Here is a 22,043-nt window from a genome sequence, read left to right on the forward strand (position 1 = left end):
TATGTATAATAAACTGTCAGCAACAAGAGACACGCACTGAAAATATTATGTATGCAGGTACACATGCAGTAATCCTCCAATAGTGTAGAAATGGAACCAAATGGATCAAATTTGACCTTGTAGGCTTGTACGCCCAGGTTACACCACTAGGTCAGTCCCAACAGGTTGTTGTGTAATAGTGGATTGATCAGCAGGTGGCACACTGGCATATGGTGTTTGTGTTGTCACCTCTTGAGCTGCGCCAGTCAGGACACCCACACACCACAGCATGGGGTATTAGGCCTACTCGCCAAATCCCTTCACATCTTGCTCTCAAAGTTCAGAGCAGGTCACATGCTGTATAGTAAAAGTCCTAGAGTGCAGATGTCCTCATCAACAAATCAACATATTCACAGCCAGGTCATCTCGTTAATGAGTGGACAGTAGTGGTTTCCCGCTGACACCGACAAAGACCAGCTAGATGTGAAGAGCCATTATACAAGGGGGAGGAACAAGTGTGATTGTTTGCTGCATGTGTATAGACAGACAGACCTTCAGACTTTCTCGCTGGTACCTGCTCTGCAGACTGCTGCCCTGAACTGGTTGGTACGTTTCTGTATTTCCTTCAACTGTTTTGAAATGCATCGCTATGTGACTGGTTTGGTTGCATTCGACACATCTGAACGTAACCCACCTAATATGCCAAGGATAGCCTGCTGGCACACTGAAGAGTGAAGAGAGTCTTAGATAAGCCAGATAACATGCAACCAATGTGAAATTTTCTTTGTGAAAGAAACAGTTAGTGATTTATTCGCCACTCAGTGCTGTCCAGTAAACGTTAAGATCTCAATGAAGGCTCTTTTACCGTGTCTGGACCACTAGTAGGCTAAGGTTGTTTCTCTCCTTGGCTGCATGGGAATACATTCAAATTTAAAAGGCAAAATCATACAGGTACATAATAAAACAGACTAGATTTAGAACCATCTCCACCTCCACAATCAATGGCAGTGGAGGGCATAGAATAGATCCTGCGTTAACGTTTTTGTTGAATGTAACTACATGAATTGTGTCGATTTGAATTCAAGCTAGGTCTGACTCTAAATTCTGCACAAAACACACAGGTTTTGTACTCGAACAACAAACTTTCACTTTGTTCACACTGGCTGACTGCAAATTGAAAAAAGTTAAATATATTCAACAGAGCTTTTTTTCATTGAGGCTTTTCAACCTGACCTATATGCAATAAAAGGCTAAAATCTTTGATTTCTTCAAAGTTCTTTTTAGAGTGGTGCGTTGTGGTGGATCACCAAGAGCTTCAAATTCAACTTGAGGTGCTTTGCTGCATGTCATCCCCCCTCTCTCTGGAATAAGGCATAAAAAGCCTTTTGGAGGTTGGTGAACTGTAAGTCTCAATCTTTTCTGCATAATGCATATGCCAATAAATTACCATCAGGAATGTATGTTAACTCAAGAGCGGCTCATTTCTTTTCATCTGCTCTACAGAGTAGTAGCGCCTGACCTCAGATGGGCATATCACCATGAATCCGTCTCAAAATGCACCTATAGTATGGGAACTAATTCTATATAATGCTCTAGTTCAACTGTCCATTCTGCTTCAAAGCCATTCTGTCTTTCAGCTATAATCTCTATAGGCATCTGGAGTTACAACGAAAACGCTGATAGGCCACCTTTTCATTAATTATCCTAGCTCTTCTTCTCAATCTAGGATCATAAAGTGTTGGTCGTGTGTGCTTATTTTCAAGGGGTCTCCTTCCTCCTATGGCGGTGGTACCACGGGCTGTGTCCATGCTTTTACTGCTGGTGCTGTCATTGTCAGCGGTAGGCTCCATCCCCACACAGCACCTGTGTGGCTCTCAGCTGGTGGATGCTTTGTACTTTGTATGTGGGGAGAGGGGTTTCTTCTACAATAATCCCAACCACACCAACCATAAGCGAGATCTGCAGCAGCGCCCGCTCGGTAAGACCAGAGGGGATTTCAACCAGGTCTGTTCTGCTTTTCATTTGTCTCACCACGATTCTGGTCAGGCTGGCTTAAATATGCATTTCCTAATAAACTGTCTGATGCGTTTGATTACAAATTACCAGTTTAATTGAAAGTCTATGTTAACTGTATCGACAATACAAAAAAAGCTATACATTGTCAAAATGTACCATATACCCTTGTATATGCAAATTACTAATTTGCATACACTTTAGACATTTTGTCCAATCTAGAAAAACTGATTAGATGTATATTTCTATATGTGCAATCTCTACTACCTACTGTGTTCAAAGTTCATGTTAGCTGGGGTCATTCAAACTACCATTAGCTTCTAGTTTCCTCCCTTGAGGTTCACTGAGGCAATGTTCTTTTGGTTTCTTACCAAAACCCTCCAGCATCAGATAGTAACGTCTCTTCAGCCTTTTGTAAACAGAAAATGTCACAATACATTTATTGGCATCAATTTGATTGTTTATATGAGAAATGTGGCATATTTTCAGTTTATTACAGACCTGGGAAGCACCCGTTAAGGAACAAACACTCAATAGCAATTGCTGTTGGAATATAGCTATAGTTAACCATTTGAACAAAATATATAATTTACACCACCTTTATTTTTAACCATACTAATTCTGCTACATAATGGGGTTTACACTAAACAAATAACTGATAACAGTCAACTCACATAGGGCTATGGAAACTTGTACATTTCAAAAGGTTTCCCTAAACAGAAGAAACGGTGGAAGGCTTTGTCTGGACACAATAACACCAAGGTGAAGAGAGCTATTGTGGAGCAGTGCTGTCATAATCCTTGCAGCATTCACCACCTGGAGCGCTACTGTGCATGACTGATGACTCCTCAGACACCCCTGACCCCTCGTACGAGTCTTTAAGTGCCACCGTGGCCAAATACATGGAGACTATGTCTTATCAAATTCTGACAAATATAGAAAATAAAGCAGCTTGCGCTTTAACCCCAGACTGAGGATTTGTTGTGTGTCCTTTGTGGCTGGAGCTACAGTATGCGTTTGTATTCATCGAGTGTGAAATTAGTCTGGTGACAGTGCGAGAGTGCCCTCTACTGTCTGCAGTGGGCCATGCCCAAATGAAAGTAATAATAAAAAATAAAAAAAGGGAATAAAATCTATTAAAAGATAACGATTAAAATGTTAAAACGTTCACAAAACAAAAATAAAACAAAAAGAAAGATGGAATTCAAAGTGTTGACTGGTCGAAGGCCCCACCTACAAATAATGATGATTTCCTGGAGGACAAGAGAAATTATTCAATTTCCAGTGCACTACACTTTCCTCATTAAAAATGTCTAATTGTTAGTTATCCCTACTCAAGACATAATCTTTTACTTTAACTTATAAATAAAACTCAACAACCTAAAACATGATTGAAAAAAATGAAGTTGATCTTTAACATTGTTCTGCTTATGAAGACTGCTGTGACATGACAGACGGTTTAGCACTACTCACCACCGTCTCGGAGGGCGACAGGCGTTTCTGGCTGTCGGTTCTCTTTGACGTCGCACTGAAAGGCTTTGCTGGGATCAAACCGGCGTCGGGCGGCTCCAGGGATCTCCGTCCTCAGCTGTTCCATCTGGGACTTCTGCCGGGTCACCTGGGAACGCAGGTTTGACACCTCCTACAAAAACACAGTACGAAGGGGAGGTTGATGAGATGAGCGATGAGATTCAATTTATTGTCCATGTACAGTACAAGTACAGCGAAAGGTATTTTCGCATCTCACCAATGGTGCAAACATGTCAGTAAGGAGGATACATTATTTACAGTATTAACAGTAGCATGAGCTGAGCAGTAGTCATTTAAATAAGTAAATAAATAATTATATGAGAAGAAGAAAGACAGATCTGTCCATATTCCATATTGTGTTCACAAGCACCAGTGTTGATTTTGTTGACCAATATGTTCGTCGACTACCTTTTTTCCCACTGACGAAAACTAAATGGAAACTAAATGAAAACTAAACCATGATGACTAAAAATATTGTAAACCATGAGGACTAAAAACTAGAATATAATGTTAGGAAGGGACTAGTGGACAAGAGATCCAGTATAAGTAAAAGACAAGCTCAGAACTGCTGCGTCTGCAACGCGTTGAGCTTGTAAATCGGCTATTTTCAGCTTGAAAACATGCCGTTTAGTTAATTGTTCCTTCACCCCCAGGCATGACCATATATGGTCATGCCTCATATTAAGCCCATAAATGGGAATGCCCATATATGGCGATCCCTGATGTCATCAATATTGGCCAGCAACTCTACATCGGACCTCAAACCCTTAGATCACCATATAATGTTGTGACATTCCATTATGTCGATCCTTCCCCATCCATCCTTCCTCTTGTCGATGTCTCCTGCGTGCATGCTTCTCGCCCTAAGGTGTCTTACTGGTATGTCATTACGATATTTCAGACGACTAAATCAGTCTAGTTTTAGTCGACTAAATATCATAAGATTTTAGTTGACTAAATCTACATTTAACACTAAAACATTCCAGAATAGTTTTTTTTAATTTTAACTTAACTATGACTAAAAGTAAATTCAAAATTTGCTGTCAAAATCAACAGTGGTTCATAACCAAGTTGAACGCAGCATAAGAAAAGCCTGGGGCATAAAGAATCAGCTTCTCCAGACACACGGTACCGTAGTCAGGAAGGAATGACAGGAAGTGTCTAAACTGAAAAATACTGGATAATAGTGTGTGTACTGTGGTCAGCATGTGTATATAGTGTCACTTGGACAAACAGCATAGAAAAGGAATGTATGCAATGCAATTTAAACGTTTAGTTCTCACCGAAACTGGTGGAGGTAAATCACAGCCATTGGCTAGTCATGTTCATACAGTATTAGTGGGACCAAGTAGCGCGCGTGTGTGTGTGTGTGTGTGTGTGTGTGTGTGTGCGTGCGCGCGCGCATGTTTCACCTGTTTAAGCGCAAGGTTCTCGTCCTTCAGCTTCACCATGTGTTTGATCTTTTGCTTGTGATTCTGGTGGCCCAGAAGACGAGCGTAAGCTTCAGCCAGCCGAGTCAACTCCTCCTGGTTAGATCCATTCATATTGAGCAGCGCATCTTTTTCTGCAGCAAAGCCATTGAGCTGTTCCTGTAAGAACCAAACAACTGATTGTTATTTGCAACGTCAATGACTGAGAATTAAAGTTTTGAGCTCGCTCTCCATCTATATAGATACAGATATATTTTTTTAATACTTTTTTTTTCAACTTTTTTTTACATCTTCTCTAGGCCGGAAAGCTCACCTGGAAAGGCTTGACTTTAGCCAACAGTTCTTCATATTTTTGCTTCCACTCGGAACTTGAACTGAGAACACAGAAGTGAAAATAATATGCATTTGTTTCTTTAGTAAATCTGCTGTGAGGCGAGATTTGTGCCTTGAATTTGTCTGGTAGTACCAATGTTTTCGGACAGACAGCAAGTATGGACAGAATTAGTTTTTAGAGTTGCAGGAACAGAACTTTACAGGAAGGTGCAACTAGTCCAAATACCCAAGCATTATGGCCATAGCCTGGAAGAGAGGGACCTTTCAGAAAAAGTGCAAAACATCGGAAATAGTGCATACAGCATATTGTATTATGCAGAACGTGATACATAAACTCTTAAATACTTCCACCCCCCACACTCACCGGTCTTGTGCTTCAGCTAGATGTCCCTCGAGGTCCTTTCTCTGTTCTAACATTTCCCATTGCAGGGTGACCTTCTCCTGAGCCAAAGTCTCGACTTGGTCCTGGAGACACTTCATCTGCTCTTCTAGTTGGTCGACCAGGGTCGCGTGGCTCGCCTCGACCGACTTCACCCGTTCTTCGAGTCGGAGAGCCAGGGTTGCGTGACTGGCCTCCTCAGTCCTCTTGAGCTCCCTTAGTACAGTGAAGAAAACGAAAACATTAAAAATGACTCTGGGACATGAAACAGTTGTGCTTGGAGGAAAGCTGTTCATCGACTACCTTTTTTCACTGACGAAAACTTAAAGAAAACTAAGCTATGATGACTAAAAGACTACATTATAGACAATTTCATCAACAAATAAAAACTAGACTAAAATGTTAGGAAGGGACTAGTGGACAAGAGATCCAGCATAAGTAAGAGACAAGTCATTTTACACATGGTTGCATGATGAAAATCATCATCATCCTTTTTCGACTGCAGTCGAGATTTCACAATTGCCATGCCAGACTTTCCGGTCCTTCATCCCCAGTTCCTGCTTACTGATGACATCAGAGAATGACCTCTGGTCTGCTTTGAGGCAGGATTCCAGAGAAGGGAAGATATAACCTCATTGTCAGCTCTGTAGCAATGGCCGGCAAACTGTGTTCTTCTAGATCGGACTAGTGAAGAAACACGGGGAAGGTTGCCGTATATTAGATTAGTCGATGAGCGAGTGACATCAGGACTTAGTTATAGAGGGCGCTCTATAACTAACACTAAAACATTCCACATGACTATTAAAAACAAAAATCACAAAAATCTGAATTTGCTGTCAAAATAAACACCATGTCATACGTACCGTTCCCATTCCTCCTGAGCGGCAAGATGTGTGCCGTCCGCCTCCTCCCTCATCCTCCTGGTGTCATCATCTTTCTTCTGAATCGTGGCGACCATCTCTTCTTTCATCTGATGAGTGACCCTTTCCACCTCCTCCTCCAGGGTTCTCGACCTCTCCTCTGTTTGCTGCAGAGACCGTATGACGCTGGAATTGGGTAGCATTTATATAGAATTTAAATATAAAGTACCATACAGCCCGTCAATGCATGTCATCGTCTATTCACAGATTTAGCCAAATATCCGACAGAAACAGGCCATTTGTCCATTAATGGCAATATCATTAGATTTCATGTTACTTTGCTAAACAATATTCCACGATTGTCTGTTTACTCAGTTCTAACATTTTCCATTTCCGCTTGAATTAATCATTTTTCCAGGGACAATTTTGAACTACTTGACAAAGGTTTCAAAATCAGTAAAATAAACAAAACAAAAAAAACAAAAAAAGAACCATCTATCTATAAATGCACCAGGTCTCTGTCCATCTGTATGTGTGTAATCCACGTAACTCGCCCCACCGACTTGAAATTCAACACACGCGTTCCACACCCCGCAGGGGGTCCAGTACCCGATGTAGAGTAAGTCGGACCCACGGTTGTCCAGAACCAGCACAAAAGCCTCTGCCCGGGCTCTGGACCTGATCACCCCTATAGCTCCATATGGATCTGGCCTGTTCTAAAGCCACAGCCATCACATTTCAATGCGATGGCAATGACTTCCATGGACATTGAGAAAATTGGATAAGCTGGCTTTTCACTCTGAATGCTCCAAGAAGCTAATGAGCTCCACAGGTACGTTCAGGCACTCGTTCAAGTTACATAATTATTAATTACGAGTACTAAGGCTGCAAGGCAGAAAGGCTCTACAAGTTGAACGCTTCGTTAGATATTCAAGGACTTCTTTAGATTCTGTTCATTTCAAACCGCTTTGGAAAATGGGCAGGTATGTCAAGAATATTTTTGAGTCATGGCAGAACACCATTATGGTCCAATTTATACTGCACAACCATGACAATAGACAAGGCATTTAACCATGTCAATCACAACAACAAAAAAAAGGAACATGTCATCTTTGTTCAGTGTGACAAAGGTTTAGCCGGTCATTCTGGCGGTTAAAATGCAACGGTCATGAAAACAAAAAGAAAAAGAAAAGCCCATTAATCAAACTGTCTGTATTTAACCTGAATAATGGAACGACACTCACCTCTCCAGCTCAGCAGCAGTGTCTCTTGTCTTGTGGAGTGAGTCGGTGTGTTCCTCCTGAAGGCTTCTCATGGCCATAGAGTGGTTCTCTTCCAAAGCAGACATCTCCTTTATCTTACTAAACATGTCACAAACAAAAAGGTTTGATGTTATCAAAACAAAATGTTTGACATTTGACTGTCTGTCCCCGGGTCTGTCCAAGCACGAAAATAGCTTGGTTGGTGTCATTTCTCAACCGTTACAGACAAGGAGTGGCTCGCCGGAACCGGACCAGCACCCTGGCCGCTTTCCTGTGGGTCTGGAACTTCCGGACCCGTGGAGACACCCACAAGGAGTTGCAACACTCACTTCACATGGGTGTGTTTTTAATACAGTATTAAAAACTCACTCCAAGTGAGCTGGCAACTTGGGTTTTATTGGCGGGTGGCTGACATAATGACACAGATTGGAAAATATTGATGTGCCCTAATATATTTTCAAAGAGGGTCGCCTGTCATGCGGAAAGTTGTCGAACCCTCCCTGGGGTCGACGTCAGCAAGGGCATGCGGTCGCAATGGGTAACACAAAATGGGTTCAGAGCTGAGCCAAGTCTCCTAAGGAGGCACGTCTGAAGGCTTCAGACCACTGACTGGACATCAGATTCAGAAACTGTCAAATTCATTAAGACGCCATCAAGGCCACTTTTAGCCGCCAAAATACATTTTAGTAGACTAAATCAACTTTACATTTAGTCGACTAAAATCTCATGATATAACACTAAAACATTCCACGTGGCTAAAACTAAATAAATCACGTAAATCTAATTTTGCCGTCTTACGTACCACGCCCATTCCTCCTGAGCGGCACGATGTATGCCGTCTGTCTCCTCCCTCATCCTCCTGGCGTCATCATCCTTCTTCTGAATCTTGGCGACCATCTCTTCTTTCATCTGATGAGTGACTCTCTCCACCTCCTCCTCCAGGTTTCTCGACCTCTCCTCTGCTTGCTTCAGAGACTGTTTGATGCTGGAATTGGGCAGCATTTAAATAGAATAAAAATTAAGAAAGGAAAGGACCATAGTCACCATACAGCCCATCAATGAATGCATGTCGTCTATTCACAAATTTAGCCAAATATCCGACAGAAACAGGCCATTTGTTATTAAAGGCAATGGCTTTATCACTTTAGATTTCATATTACTTGGCTAAACATTACTGCACTTACAACATTGTCCGTTGACTCTGTTCTAACATTTTCCATTGCTGAGAGTATTTTGAACCAAAAAAAAAAAAGAACCATTCCATTTTGGGTGTGCTAGTAAATACACAGAGCTCTCTGATATCAGTTAATTCATAAATGTTTAGTGTATAACTGTAGATGCATGGTGAATACCGTCCATTTAAAAAAGCCACAGCCATCACATTTCAATGCGATGGCAAGGACTTCCACAGACATTGGATAAGCTGGCTTTTCACTCTGAATGCTCCAAGAGCAAAGCTAATTAGCTCCACGTGTACGTTCAGTAGTGTAATTATGAATTCGTACTAAGGCTCTAAAAATTAAGCCTATCAAACTGACCTTCCATTATTCAAGTTATATACAGACACTCACCTCTCCAGCTCAGCAGCAGTGTCTCTCGTCTTGTGGAGTGAGTTGGTGTGCTGCTCCTGAAGGCTTCTCATGGCCAGAGAGTGGTTCTCTTCCAAACCAGACATCTCCTTCATCTTACTAAACATGTCAAACAAAAAGGTTTGATGTTATCAAAACAAAAAATATATAGGGCATATCAATATTTTCCACATGCCGAAGGTTGTGGGTTTGAACCCTCCCTGGGGCAGACCTCAGCAAGGGCATTACGTCTCCGGACGTAAAAACAATATTTTCTAAACATACCAGTTAGTTTCCAGAGGAAAGTGAATTTAGACATATGGGATAAAAATAAGTATTTTTTATTTTGAGGGTTACAAGACAGTGTACATATAATATACCAACAATATATATAAAAACAATGAAAACAAAAATAACAAAATAAATGTATAATTTCCAAGTGGTACGGGCTTGTGAAATGCGTGTGGGAAAGTGAAGGTGGGTCCTGCCCTACACAAACGGGGTATGAAACGGTCAGAATAAACTGCTCTCTTCGATATAGTCCATATTTAAGCTTCTCCAGTCTCCAGGGGTAACAGGAAAAAAAAGTATTTTGTATGTTGTAATAAATAAAATTAAAATAAAACAGAAAAGTACTAGTATGCCCATTTGAGAAACACTGCACTAAAGGAGCACCCTTGAGTCATAACATATTTTAAACTCTCCGCACACTAAAAATATATGTCCATGTTGGTGTTTAGACCTGTACCTGTCAAGCAGGGCCCTGGTTTCACTCAGTTGTTTCTCCAACTCTGCATGGTCCTGCTGGAGGACCAGGAACCCCCCCTGGGTCTCCGTCAGCATGCCTCGGCTAGATCCTTCCTGCTCCTCCATGGCAGCCAGTTCTCCCAGCACCTCCTCCATCTCATCTCGGAGGTCCTTCATGCGCTGGTCGGACTCTGCCTTCTCCTGTTGCAGGAGGAGGGACAGAGACGCGACAAGGGCCTGCAGGAACAAAGACATTTTTTTAAATCACTGTTTATACCGAAAGTCTCTCTAGGTTGCCCTCAGACGAGTCCTACATCATCCCGGTTCTCCATACATCTGGCCAGCTCATTAATCCTACTACAAATGTGCCACGTCTCTGCGTACGAGCGTGCGTGCATGCGAGTATGGTTGTAATGCACGTAACTCGAGAACCGACTTCACATTCAACACACGCATTCCACACCCCCACAAGGAGTGCAGTGCCAGGTTTCGAGTCGGTCGGACCCACGGTTCTCCAAAACCACCACAAAAGTCTCTGCCAGTGGGCCTAATGAGGCCAACTCCTTTCACCTGGGCCAGGCTCTGCCAGTGGGCCTAATGAGGCCAACTCCTTTCACCTGTGCAATTTCCAGCCTCTGCCTCAGCCAATTGAGGCTCAACCAGGCTCTGCCAGTGGGCCGAATTGATTGCCAAGTACACTTTTGTTTGAAGTCTCCACACACAGGCACATACACAGATCTCCATGTGGGACACCGGCTGACAGTTAAAACGGGTGCTATGACAACGTATATTATTAGGTTCCTAAGTTGCATCGTTCCCAAGTAGGCCGGTGGCCGACTGCAACGGGCACGTACATACATTGGTAAATATTTAAACAGGTTACTTAGGTTATATGGCCTTTTTGTTCCTGCCAGATAAAGGTTTGTTTTGTTTGTGACTGGCATATAATATAACCATTAATTAAAACCTTAAATTATGATAAACACCTTGTTATATGTATAGTTACTACAACAATGTGTTAATTAGATAGATATACACATCTACTATATCCATATTGGTGCTGTCAGAGCTGGTATTTCCCTGCTCATCTCTTCACCTCCCCATTCTCATGCTTCATAATTCTGTCTTTTTTGAGAATTAAATCATTTTCTCCATCACTTGACATCTGTTCTCCATCAGAATCAATTTGGTGTCCTTTTCTTCTTGTTGCTTTAGATCTGGAATGAGATGCAGTCATTTTCACCTTTTATCTCTGCGGTTCTTGCATCCCACGTTTACCTTTCTAATATCACTTATTCTTGGAATTGGAACTAGAGTATAATAGACCACAATCCTGACATCAAACACAAGCTGAAGCTATGCACATGTACTCAGTGGTACTATAGCTGTAACATCATAAAAGCTGAATGGGTAGAGGCTGCCTGGTAGTGGGTAGGGCAGGTAGGGCTGTCAAGATTATGACATTTTACCTGATGATAAAGTGTCACTCAATTTCAAATAATAGCGATTAACAATTGTGTTTGCGTGAATGAACACTGGGAATGTATACAAATAACATTTCTGTTTCAGGCTTTTAAGTTGGACAGGGCTGATATGACAACCTATACAAAGAAATTAGAAAATCTATTCAAGAGCTCAAAAACAGTACCCCACACCAGGTTCAATCATTTCCCATACGTCATAACAGAAGGTACCTGGTTCGCATCCCGAACGCATCCCTAGTCTAGGTGCCACTCCCTGAGCAAGGCACTTGAGCACGCCGCTAACTTGTAGCACTGCCACATATTATTCATTAAGGATTTATTTTAAAATGTCATTTAAAAAAAAAAAGAGCATGGCTCAGTCAAAGATATTCCTTTAACTCGTTTTAATATCCATCCTTATGTGTAATGTCCTAGTTTCTGTGAGAGGTATCTATCTGTATTGTTTTTCCTTTATGTTTTGGAGGGTCAATGTCGCAAAAGAGATTGATTGACGGGCCGTGACGCTTCCGTGACAAAAAACACGGAAGTTGCCGGCTCCACACACTTGTGGAGACAGAGACAAACGGCCCTGCCCGTTTGCCTCTCCGTCTCCGCCCGGGACCGTCATCTGCTCCGGTGAGAGTTTGTTTGTCAAGAGAGGAGTACCGTACAGCTGGGATTGATTTCGTTTGGGGCCTTGTGTTTTCCGCATGTTTTCTTAATATCATGCAGCCCGGCCAAATGCAAACTGTTCACAATTTGATGCTTGTGGTGCTTCCGCAGGTTAACAGGAAACATTTAAAAATGGATTGCATCGTGTGCTGCTACCCCCTGTACAAAACTGTCAACTGTTCTTTTACCTTTTCCTTCTGCAGCAGCTCAGTCAGGGCAGCATGAACCTGCTGAAGTTGGATCAGTTCGTTCCGCTCCTCCGTCCCGACTGCCCGGAGGGCGCAGAGCTCCGTCTCCAGTTCCTCCACTCGCCTCAGGCCCTCCTGCTGTATCCGGCCTAAAAACCAAAAGACAGAAAATAAAAAATAAAATGTGTGACACAACACAATTCTAAATGTATTTGAATCCAAGATGATAAAATGTGGCACTTGGGATTTCATTCGATACGCACTCATGGCTTCCTCGTGGCGCAGGCGACTCTCTGCGAGTTGGGATGTTCTCTCGTCCACTTTCTGCTCGGTTCTCCTCAGCATGTCCCTCAGTCTGGTCAGCTCCGTCCCCTGCTGGCTCACCTTACCAAGGGACTCCTCGAGGGCCTCGCTGGTCTCTTTCATCTGGACGGCCATGTCGCCCAGCGCCTCCTGTGAACATCTCAGCTCCACCTCGCAACTGTTCAGTCTCTCCTCGGTCTCTCTCAGAGTGTCCTGGGAGGCCCCAAGCTTTTGCTGACAGCTTGCCGACTCCTCCTCTTTCTGCCGCAGGACACTCTGGAGGTGTTGCAGTTCCACAGTGCGCCGTTCCACTTCTCTCTCTAGTTCACTGGGCACAACAAGTAGCAAATAGGTGTCAGACGTTTTAGAGTCCAATACTCAGTAGTATAGTTATACCAGCTAAAGTATTGTGATACATTTAAAGAAAGAAGGTGCGCTACCTCTGGAAACTGCCCTTTGTTTAAGGCAGTGGGTGCTCAGCCTTGAAAATAACTTAACTCATAAACCAACTAAATGGAAAAAGCAGAACTCAATAGCCTTCAGAGCAGACTTAAAAGTTAAGTGAAGTCTGCTCTGAAGAAGGCTCTGCCCGAAACGCACCAGCGTTCTCAAATAAACATGGGAAATTGCATCTGAGCCAGTCTTGCATCTTTTATTTTGGACTGCCGCCTTTTCCATTTAGTTGGTTTATTAGTTATCGCGATACATTGTTAGCTAATTTTGTAAATCTGTTATTTTCAGCTCACAGCCAATTGCTTACCATAGTTTCTCCTGCTGGACTTTTGTTGCGGTTTCATCTGGCTCTTCCCTCTCATTACACTTCTGCCGAAGGTCCTGCAGGCAAACAAATCTGAGTACCGGTATTGTTTTCACAGTACATGAAGATGATTCAAATGACAAATTATAATTGGATTTAGTGCATGTACAAATTGCATGCATTTACAACATAATGGAGATATGTATTACAGTACAAACACAAAATCAGTAAGATCGCTGTCGGTGTGGGCGAGACAGCGGAAATTTGGGGGTTGTTGAAATGCAAGCCACTGTCGGTACACATTATGTCTATAGTCAAGTGATCCTACTAGACCAAGAAAGTACATCTGGCCACAAAAGATCACAGGATCTACTGAATGTGAAGGTAGCCTACTGGGGAGAAGCCACACTGTGTGTCAAAGGCTCAATATGTCAGTTTGACACATTCAGTAGACCCAGTGATCTGTTGTGGTCAAATATAATTGCTTGGGGGACTATAGTAAATGATACAAAAAATAAATCTCTATAACATTTTGCAAAAATAAATACATATTTAGCCCTATGTTTAATGCCCCCGCCGCCCCTGTCAAAAACAACTAAAATCCCTAAAACAAAAGAAAGCAGCAAATGAAAAATAATTAACACTCATCTTTTACTTTCTCTAATAACCTAAAACATGAACCTTGGTTGAAAAAACTGAAGTTGTCCTTTAAAGCACTATATAAATGCACCATTTACAGACACCCATTATTATTTTAATGTAATGCAACTGCATCGTTTTTTTACCTGTAGTTTTTAACCTGAACCAGAAAATAACCTACAAAATAAGCCTAGGGTTTCGTCATGTGCCCCTTTAAAGATGCACTATGCAAGTTACCTCTTCTGCCACGGATTTCTGTAATTGTTTTACCATTGAGTGAATAATAGATCCTTCCTTCATGCTCAGGGGATGAATTTAAACTTAACCTTCAGGTCAAAATTCAGGTCAGAACCCGTTTCTAGGTATCGCAATCGAAATGTCCCAGGGAGACAAAATACAACCACCCCAACATTGTATTAACATACTCTACCATAAAGATTGGACAAACGCTCCTATGCCCATCTTTCTGTGTTTGTGTAAACAAACATTGAAGGCAAAAGTGAGGACAGAAAAGTGAAGACGCAAATTGTGATTGGATGAGCATGGAATGTGATGGTTTGATTGATGATGATGATAAGGGCGCCCCTCACGTCACACGGGTGTGATTTTACATCACCACAGTCCGCTTTAATGTCAACCAATGAATATACCTTACATTTGTGATGTAATTAATTAAATTGTAATTCAAATTAATAGTTCACCTGGATCTCATCGTTGGCTACGTCCAGGTATCCCTGCAGAGCTCTTACTTCTGCCCTCAGTTCCTCCATCAGTGCTGGAAAACATGCGTATACATGGCATAATGTAAGGCAGGGTGATGAATATTTTTGTTTAAATAAATATAAATAATGCAAATAACTAAGTGGGTGAAGGAAAACATTCAGTCATGTTCAGAAAGTTGCCTCACTTTACTGTAATGCAGCCTTTCAAACCAGTACAGACACTCATATTGTGTGTGTATATAGAGCTATATAGTCCACATAACATAGCAAAGAAGGTATTCAACACACATCCCTGGGCATGCTCAGAACTCACCATGCAGTCTATCCATCTCATTCTCCAGCTCTTCATTCCTTGAATTTGTTGCTTGATGGAGGTCCTCTGTAAACAGTAAATCACATTATAGCCCTTGTAGTTAAAATATTTACCTTGCCCTTTCTCATGTCATAGCCTTTGAAAAATCTAGGTGACAAAGCAAACCTGTAATCCTTACCCAGATCACTCTTTCTGTCCCCGAGAGTTGTGAGGGCAGTTCTAGTGGTCTGCAGGTCCGTTTCCAGTGCCTGCAGCTGCCCTTCTGTGGTGATGTGCAGGTCATTTAACTCCTGAAACCCATACAGTAGTTTACACTTCAGCACAATCCACTGCAGCCGGCAACATTTTCAAGTGTGATGATTGTGGTTGGCCTTTCACCTTGGAAGGTCAAGTGAACTATATACAGGTCAGTTTTCATTTTAAAGCTTTTTATTAGCATGTTTTGCTTTATGCAAAAAGAGTACAGCGCAAACACTTTAGCAAAAGTTACAATTTGTTGAGGACCTTAATTTGATCTCCCATACCTTGTTTTTAGCATCCAAATTGTTTCTGGCCTCCATCAGTTCCATCATCAGAGAGTTGATCTGTTTCTTTGTTGTGTCAGCAGACACCTACAGATGAATTAAAACAGTAGTTTCATTATTTTTATAAACTCAACCAAGGCCGAAGATGTGTATAGAAGTCAGATAAGCAGACCTTGTTCTTCAAGAACTTGTTGGCTTTATTGAGCTCAGCCAGTTGTCTCTCCAAGGTGGCCATATTAGCAGAGAAGGCCGTCTTCTCCCGGACTGCTGTCAACAATTTTGCATGCAGCTTCTTAAGCTCTTCCTCCAGGGACTGGAGTCTCTGGTCCTGCTCCCCACGCTGCTGCACCAAGGAGCGGATCTTTGGAGGAAGCAGGTCAAACAGAGCAATTATCATAAAAGGGTAGCTAGCTTAATGTTAAAGTGGGTTCAAGTGGGATACCAATGGGCTATATGCAAAAAATAACTAATTAAGGCTCTGTTCCATTTAGTGTTCAGTGGTTCTCAAACTTTTTAGTTTCAAGGATCCCCATAACTCTGAGTGTACAAATAGAGTGAGTGTTTCCAGTGAGCAAACACACACAATAGCAGCACCCCAACCCCAAGAATGGAATAGAGCCTTCATTAGCATCAGCGGTGCCGGTAACACCTGTGAAGGAAGTAGAGAAGGGGCCCAAGTTCTTTTCAAAATGGCGTGTGTGCATGGAGCCCATTTCAATGCAATGAGAGAGATAGAGCATTATTGATCCCACAGGAGAACCTCAGTCGTCAGATTGAGTTGAGTTTTTAAACCAAAAATGACTTACCGGTAAATAATACTTGATGATAATGTGCAAATGACTTACCTCCTTCTCCAAGACCCACTGCAGTTTCATCTCCATTGTAACGCCACTTCTCCCTTTCCTTGCACTTGATCCTTCAACCTGCATTATGTCCAGAGAGTGGTATAATTCAGATTTCAATGAGAACCATAGAAATACAATATTGATCTCCAATTAGGGTAAATCTAGAGGGGTTTCAGGTCTGGGCTCATCTCAAGGGGGGGGTTCTAAGTACTTTAAAATCCTCAAAATGACCAGAAGACCCTGGGTGACTAAAAAACTAAGATCCTATAATATGAAAGTCATCTGACAATTATTGGGGGGGGTTTTTTAGGTGTCTGGTGTGCCATAAAGCAATATTGTATGCATGATGGAGAAAAAAGGCATTACCGTCTGTCCCGTTGTTTAGTGACATCAGGGACCATGTTGGAAAAACAATTGTTTTTTTCTTTTACTTGTTAACCTTTGGATTTGTCAGCTTGAAATTAAATTATTCCAACCACCACACCACTAGCCTGGGCAGCATTCCTTTTCGGGTTTATGATCCGGTCGGGAACGGATGATATCGTTATGTCATGTTGTAGTCAACACTCAATCTGGAACTTCCTTTTCCCTCAAACTGATTTTCCCAATAAAAGCCGCAGGCTACGAGAGAACGAGTCATGCTTTTTTTGGGAAGAAAGGATGTTCCAGATTGAGGGTTTCGGCCTGATGACTGACTACAAAACAATGACTACATGACGAAAAAATATCATCCACTCCCGACTGGATCACACTGCAATTTAGCAACACAGACCAGGCTTTCCTCAGGTGGAAAGCCTGGTGACCCAAGGTTACCACACCACAACTTACAAGGCCATCAGCAGACATGGTTCTGCGGACTCTCATGGGTGACATGCTGACACTTCTTGAGGGTGAGGGGGGTGGTGGTGGTGGTAGGTCCACAGCAGCTGTAGACAAGGAGATGTTGAATTAAATGTCTCATGGAATAAAGCCGAAATAAAATCTCATGCCTGAAATTGTAATGATGTCGTTTACCATTCTAAATGCATGTTGCTGCCGTTACAATACACACAGCCAACCAGCTGAAGTAATCACAGGGTCGGGCTTTAAACTTAGCTTTTATTACATTTCTGAGAACATTCATGTTCACGGCAGATGCTTCTAAACTTGTATTGTCAGTTTGACCACTTAAAAAACTATTTAATCTTAATTCTTAGTTAACATAAAGCACCGAAGTCTGACGTCAATATCGGTAGAGAACTAGAGATCAACTCGTATAAGAATAAATAAATAAAAAATTAATCATCCCGGCTGTTTCACTCATATGTATATGGAGAATCAACTGACTGAGAGAAAACGGTAGTTATTGCTGCCAAATAAATTAATTTGCGTTAGAAACATACTGTATCAAATTTTGAGGGACTGACTGTCAAACGATAGACACCTCCCCGGCAATATCGCTGGGACAGTGTTGTTTATTTTCGACCACAATGCTTATGAGATGATAGGATGACCCCATGTTATTCTCCATAGAGAAAAACTTCAGTGAACCAGGGGCTGAGTAAGTGACGTCAGGACTTCAGCGCTCTATTACATAGCCAATGACCAAACAGACGATCTACAAGCTCACAACACGTGACATGTTGAGCTTTTAGATCTGCCATACAACCCAGATCTCGTCTCAAACAAGGAATTAAAATAATTTAGCTCCTATGCCACTAGAATGTGGAACGCCCTACCAACAGCCATTAAAACATGTGAATCCCTTGACTCCTTCAAAACCACTCCCAAAGAGCACCACAGACTTTTTTCCCCCTTTACTTTCTTTAAAATGATTTTTGTATATTTGTACGTCTCTAAATATTATGATTAATTGAAAATGGTGGACCCTGTTGTAAATAAGTGTAATGCTTAATCATGGATCGTCCACAAAGTAACAGTTTTTGTATTGACTTGTGCTTTCGGTAGAAATGTACCCATACTGTGAAATAAAAACTCAAACCAATAGAAGACATGCTGGCTTTCATAGAAGACATGCAGTGGCTTCTAATATGGAATCCAAATTAGTCGTGGCGACTGAGAACTTTAGTCCAAGGGCTGCCATGGTAGATCTCATATTATAAGCACTTGGACGTCTTTGACGCACCCTCCTTGGTGGGTCTGAACCTGTCAGATCTGTGGAAGGTCACAGCTCCCTTCAGCTCGGCAGGCTTGATGTCGTAGTCTCCAGGACCGATAGAACAGGCTGGTGGGGGTCAAATAACATTAAAAGCACTAAAGTAAACTTGATTGTACAATGGTGTAAATTAAAGACATGGCAACATATCATTTTAATGATAAGCTATTATTAATATTAAGAATAATAATAGGCTATAAAGACAAATCCAAATTAAGGACGGCAGCTTGAGTGCTCATAAAGTACTGAACCGACATGTTATGTTAGTAAATAAATAAATCTGTATAGGGCAGTGGAAAATCACTGCCAGAACTGTAAAGATCTTCTGGATGGGTGTCCGCGGTCTACTGAGTGTCAATTTCGGGGTCCTTGACAATGAAAACGTTTTGGAACCGCACTGGTATCTACTATACAAGTGAAAAGGTGTACCCATGCTCATTCTTCATGCTCTATCTCCGACCGAACCACACTTTTACCACACATCTCTATATGCAAAATAAATTCGCCACCCTCCCCGAACTGACATAGCCTATTTTTTAGCCGTTCAAGTTTCTTATTTACTCTGCAAATATTACTTTTATGAAAATCACGATCGAGCCAGCAGATAAACGGGTGCCACAACACGCCGAGAAACAAGGAATTTAACCACGCTACTTGCATACACTGCAACTCGCTTACAATTCGCAAACCTGGCAACACTGCCTGCCTCTTACGTCACCAGCTCTGCTCCTCCTGGCCTCCGTAGTCCGTCGCGCTCACAATCTGTCGCAGCCATCTTGCTTTTCTTTTGGATGGGCGAGTGGACATTTAATGCTAATAAATTAATTATAGGTCCAGCAAGCAAATCATGATGGTCTGATTGTGCTCAATAGGTCACAATAACATTCCGAAATTAGGTGTTGTGTTTTGTATGGCATTTTCCCCAGTAGTAGTTGCATATCTATCTCAGCTTTTGCCTGATAGCACACATGCTAACGTTAGCAGCATTACACCGATCACTTTGCCTATTTTCGCCACACAGCCAATTTACTTCCGCGAGCGGGCGGCCCATTCCGCCCATGCGAATGCATGGAGAAAAAAAAGAGACGAAAATCCAGCTGAATCGGAGCAGTGCCACACACACACACACACACACACACAGTCAGTCACACACACACACACGACGATGGTACAAAGACAACAACACAGCCAACTATATTCTTATAGAGAAAAGCTCAGCTAATTCGCCCCGTGCAAAACAATTAACGCACGGAGTTGCGGTCTGCATAGCTGCAGACATGCGACCACTATCAGTGGTGGAAAACGCTGGCTTTCAATATTTAATGAGAGTTGCAGAACAGCAGAACCACGTTACAAAATGCCATGCAGGTCACACATGTTTTCACTCCTAAAATGTATACAACTAATAATACATGTGAAACGTTGCCCGTTAAAATCGTTTTGTGTAAAAGATCGTCAAATATATGGCCGTTAGTACTGTTAATTCAACATCCGGTGAGGGGAGGATACGGATTGTGTATGGAAATCAGCGCATACAGTGGGTGGGCTTTAGACCGGATGTAAGCCACATCCACTAAATGTACACTAAATAGAAATAGTATAAAATACTGCATAAAATGGTGTAGCCTACTGCATCTATTTATAACCAGGTAGTGTATAAGTGAAATTGAACACTTAAATTAGTATTTAATACTTGAACGAACTAACAACAGATGGGTCTATATACTATTTGTCTTTTTTTTTTCTTCTTTCTTTTACTTACTTAGAGCTTAACAACAATGTTACAAGTCATCTCATCTTAAAGAAACATTTAAAAAATGTTAGGGCATAAAACCCAAAGTTGTTAAACCTTTTATTATTCTCATTCTGATTTGTTATTTAGACAAAATAAATGTGACTTATTGGGAAACAAGTGTTTTTCTTTACAAACCAAGATATTGCCCTAAATTATAATGAATATAGCCCTCAATGCTGAAAAACAAGGTTTTAAAAAAATAGATTGAAAAAATGTAATCGAACATCGAAGCAAATCGTGAGCTTCAAATCGAAAATTGAATTGAATCGTGGACTAGGCCAATCGTGATAGCGAATCGAACATCGAATCGAATCGTGAGCTGCAAATCGAAACTTGAATGGAATCGTGGACTAGGCGAATCGTGACAGCCCTAATGTATACATACGCCTGCACGCACACACGCACATGCACGCCTGTAAGGCCCCCCCCCCCCACACACACACACACCAACATGCGATTCATTAAATAACTATTTCCTTCTTCCCATAGTGCGTGGCGAAGTAACTCTGGGATTGAGTGGCCGCGTAGCGGCCACGAAATTCTAGTAGTCATACAGTCACATTGTTTGGGAACAAGTGTAACAGTAACTACAATCTGGGGAAAGGGTTTTTCTTTTTTTCCTCTACATACGGTACATGTTTAGGGCAGTGGTGCGGACTGTGGACAGATTATCAGGTGCTGTGACCTTAGGCTGTAACATCGTACATGTTCCATTCTACCAGAATTCTCAACCCAAAGTAACTATAGATACTAGACGACCCATCATAGCTAGTATCTTAACTTTTACAGGGTGGAACCAAGAGTTTATAATATATTGGCCTACTTAGCACTGCTACGCTAAGTACGTTAGCTTAGTAGCGTAGCATAGCCTACCAATAACTTGTAAACTGCTACCAAACTGTCAGTAAAGCTGCTACTAAATGTTTACTTGACTTACTTACCGACATGTTCGTTAAAACGTTTAGTTCTTGCAAAAGACATAGTTGAAGACAAGTAAAATGAAACCTCTGCTCAAATATGTGACGCGGCACAAGTTGCAGACATGGAACTGCCAAGCAAACAAAACAACAAATGTAATCGCGCATTAAATTCAATTCAAATTGACGTCACACAGAAAGCAGCCAACCAATCCGCCTTGTGGAAAGCCTGAGTCGTCTCAGCGGGTCTCAGCCTAGGTCTCAGCCAATTGGAATGCCTGGCGACGCGTGGTTAACCAATCACTGCCACAGGATCACTCTGAGGAACACTGTTTGCATCTACCGACACGGCGCCAGTGCGCCACCCAGCGGCCATCATGTGTTCCTGTCACGTTATGTGTTCTGCTCAAAGGGGTTACAAATACTGTAGGCCTATGTTATTATGTTCAGTTCAGAGTAGTATCATTGATATGTACAGAAATGCTAAATGGAAAATGGTGCATTTATATATGCCATGTATCTTTTAATTCAAGTACAAAATGAATAATTGTCTTCAGCATGTGGTGACCCCAAACAGACCCAAGAATAATACAAAAATGGCTGTGCTCATACCATCAAATAAATATCACTCGCAAAGAGTCGCCATATG

At 41.8% G+C, this 22,043-nt stretch overlaps 1 protein-coding gene across 1 annotated transcript; it reads right to left on the bottom strand.

The window, feature by feature from the left end:
• Nucleotides 1–2,310: 2,310 nt before the first annotated feature.
• Nucleotides 2,311–21,530, bottom strand: hmmr (hyaluronan-mediated motility receptor (RHAMM)). Its single transcript, XM_080773746.1, has 22 exons — nt 21,419–21,530; nt 18,653–18,751; nt 17,356–17,453; nt 16,528–16,605; nt 15,855–16,043; nt 15,683–15,769; nt 15,337–15,448; nt 15,159–15,224; nt 14,825–14,898; nt 13,488–13,561; nt 12,688–13,055; nt 12,425–12,573; nt 10,103–10,338; nt 9,358–9,474; nt 8,589–8,771; nt 7,769–7,885; nt 6,528–6,710; nt 5,650–5,880; nt 5,266–5,326; nt 4,935–5,111; nt 3,466–3,634; nt 2,311–3,245 (listed from the first exon to the last, which is right to left on the bottom strand). Exons 1-22 carry the CDS (start codon nt 21,456–21,458, stop codon nt 3,226–3,228), a joined length of 2,928 nt encoding a protein of 975 aa, XP_080629872.1. The 5' UTR covers nt 21,459–21,530; the 3' UTR covers nt 2,311–3,225.
• Nucleotides 21,531–22,043: the final 513 nt, after the last annotated feature.

This window comes from Protomyctophum bolini (genome assembly GCF_963924005.1).
Source record: "Protomyctophum bolini genome assembly, chromosome: 10".
Lineage (NCBI taxonomy): Eukaryota > Metazoa > Chordata > Actinopteri > Myctophiformes > Myctophidae > Protomyctophum > Protomyctophum bolini.